Genomic DNA, 1,017 nt, shown 5'->3' on the forward strand with positions numbered 1-1,017 from the left:
TTCAGCAATATTTTTCATTAAAATTGAAGTAAAATTTCATTAATCAATTCAGATGTAAGATAATTAATCTAGCCCTGGTGAGGCTCAACTTGGACTAAATATTTTCTAAGACTTTTTAACACTCATTTAGCATGTTTGAAATTCTGTTCTTGAGGCATATATATAATTTTTTAAGATTTTATTTATTTATTTGACAGAGAGAGAGAGAGAGACAGTGAGAAAGGGAACACGAGCAGGGGGGATGGGAGCGAGAGAAGCAGGCTTCCCGCGGAGCAGGGAGCCCGATGCGGGGCTCGATCCCAGGACCCTGGGATCACGACCTGAGCCGAAGGCAGACGCTTAACGACTGAGCCACCCAGGCGCCCCTTGAGGTATATATTTTAAAATCATCTTTCCAGAGCCTCGGGTCAGAATGGCGAGCAGGCCTGCCATCGCAGCCTCAAGCCGGTGGCTGGAGGGTATTCGAAAATGGTCCTACAACGCTGCAGGGTTCAATAAACTGGGCTTAATGAGAGATGATACAATATATGAGAATGATGATGAGAAAGAGGCCGTAAGAAGGCTTCCTGCGAACCTTTATAACAACAGGATGTTTCGCATTAAGAGAGCACTGGACCTGACCATGAGGCATCAGATCTTGCCCGAAGAGCAGTGGACAAAATACGAGGAGGATAAATTCTACCTTGAACCGTATCTGAAAGAAGTTATTCAGGAAAGAAAAGAGAGAGAAGAAAGGGCAAAGAAATGATGGAGTTGAAATCTCTGGTAGCAGCTGCCCTCAAATATTTTTAAGAAGTTGAATAAACCTGAAATATACAATTCAAAAAAAAAATCATTTTTCCATCAGAGTGCACACAGCTTCAAGATGCATTTTGAGAAGACCCAGGCCAAAAAATAAAAACCTCTATGTGAATCTCTGCCCCTAAAAATATGTATTATCATAGCACATAGACAGAATTGAGAAATTATTTCAAAAATATTATGTATGGAGGTCTATATTGAGAATGTAGTAAGTTA

General features: G+C 40.7%; 1 protein-coding gene across 1 annotated transcript; it reads left to right on the plus strand.

Annotated features, from left to right (window-relative positions):
- The first annotated feature begins 412 nt into the window (after positions 1–412).
- LOC118009132 (cytochrome b-c1 complex subunit 7-like) lies at positions 413–748 on the plus strand. Its single transcript, XM_035002939.1, has one exon. It carries the CDS (start codon positions 413–415, stop codon positions 746–748), a length of 336 nt encoding a protein of 111 aa, XP_034858830.1.
- The last annotated feature ends 269 nt before the right edge of the window (positions 749–1,017 follow it).

The sequence above is a fragment of the Mirounga leonina genome, unplaced genomic scaffold, assembly GCF_011800145.1.
Source record: "Mirounga leonina isolate KUSES-001 unplaced genomic scaffold, KU_Mleo_1.0 Mir_127, whole genome shotgun sequence".
In the NCBI taxonomy this organism is placed as follows: Eukaryota; Metazoa; Chordata; class Mammalia; order Carnivora; family Phocidae; genus Mirounga; species Mirounga leonina.

Coding starts and splice junctions, on each gene's coding strand:
- LOC118009132 (XM_035002939.1), top strand. CDS start 413: ATGGCGAGCAGGCCTGCCATCGCAGCCTCAAGCCGGTGGCTGGAGGGT.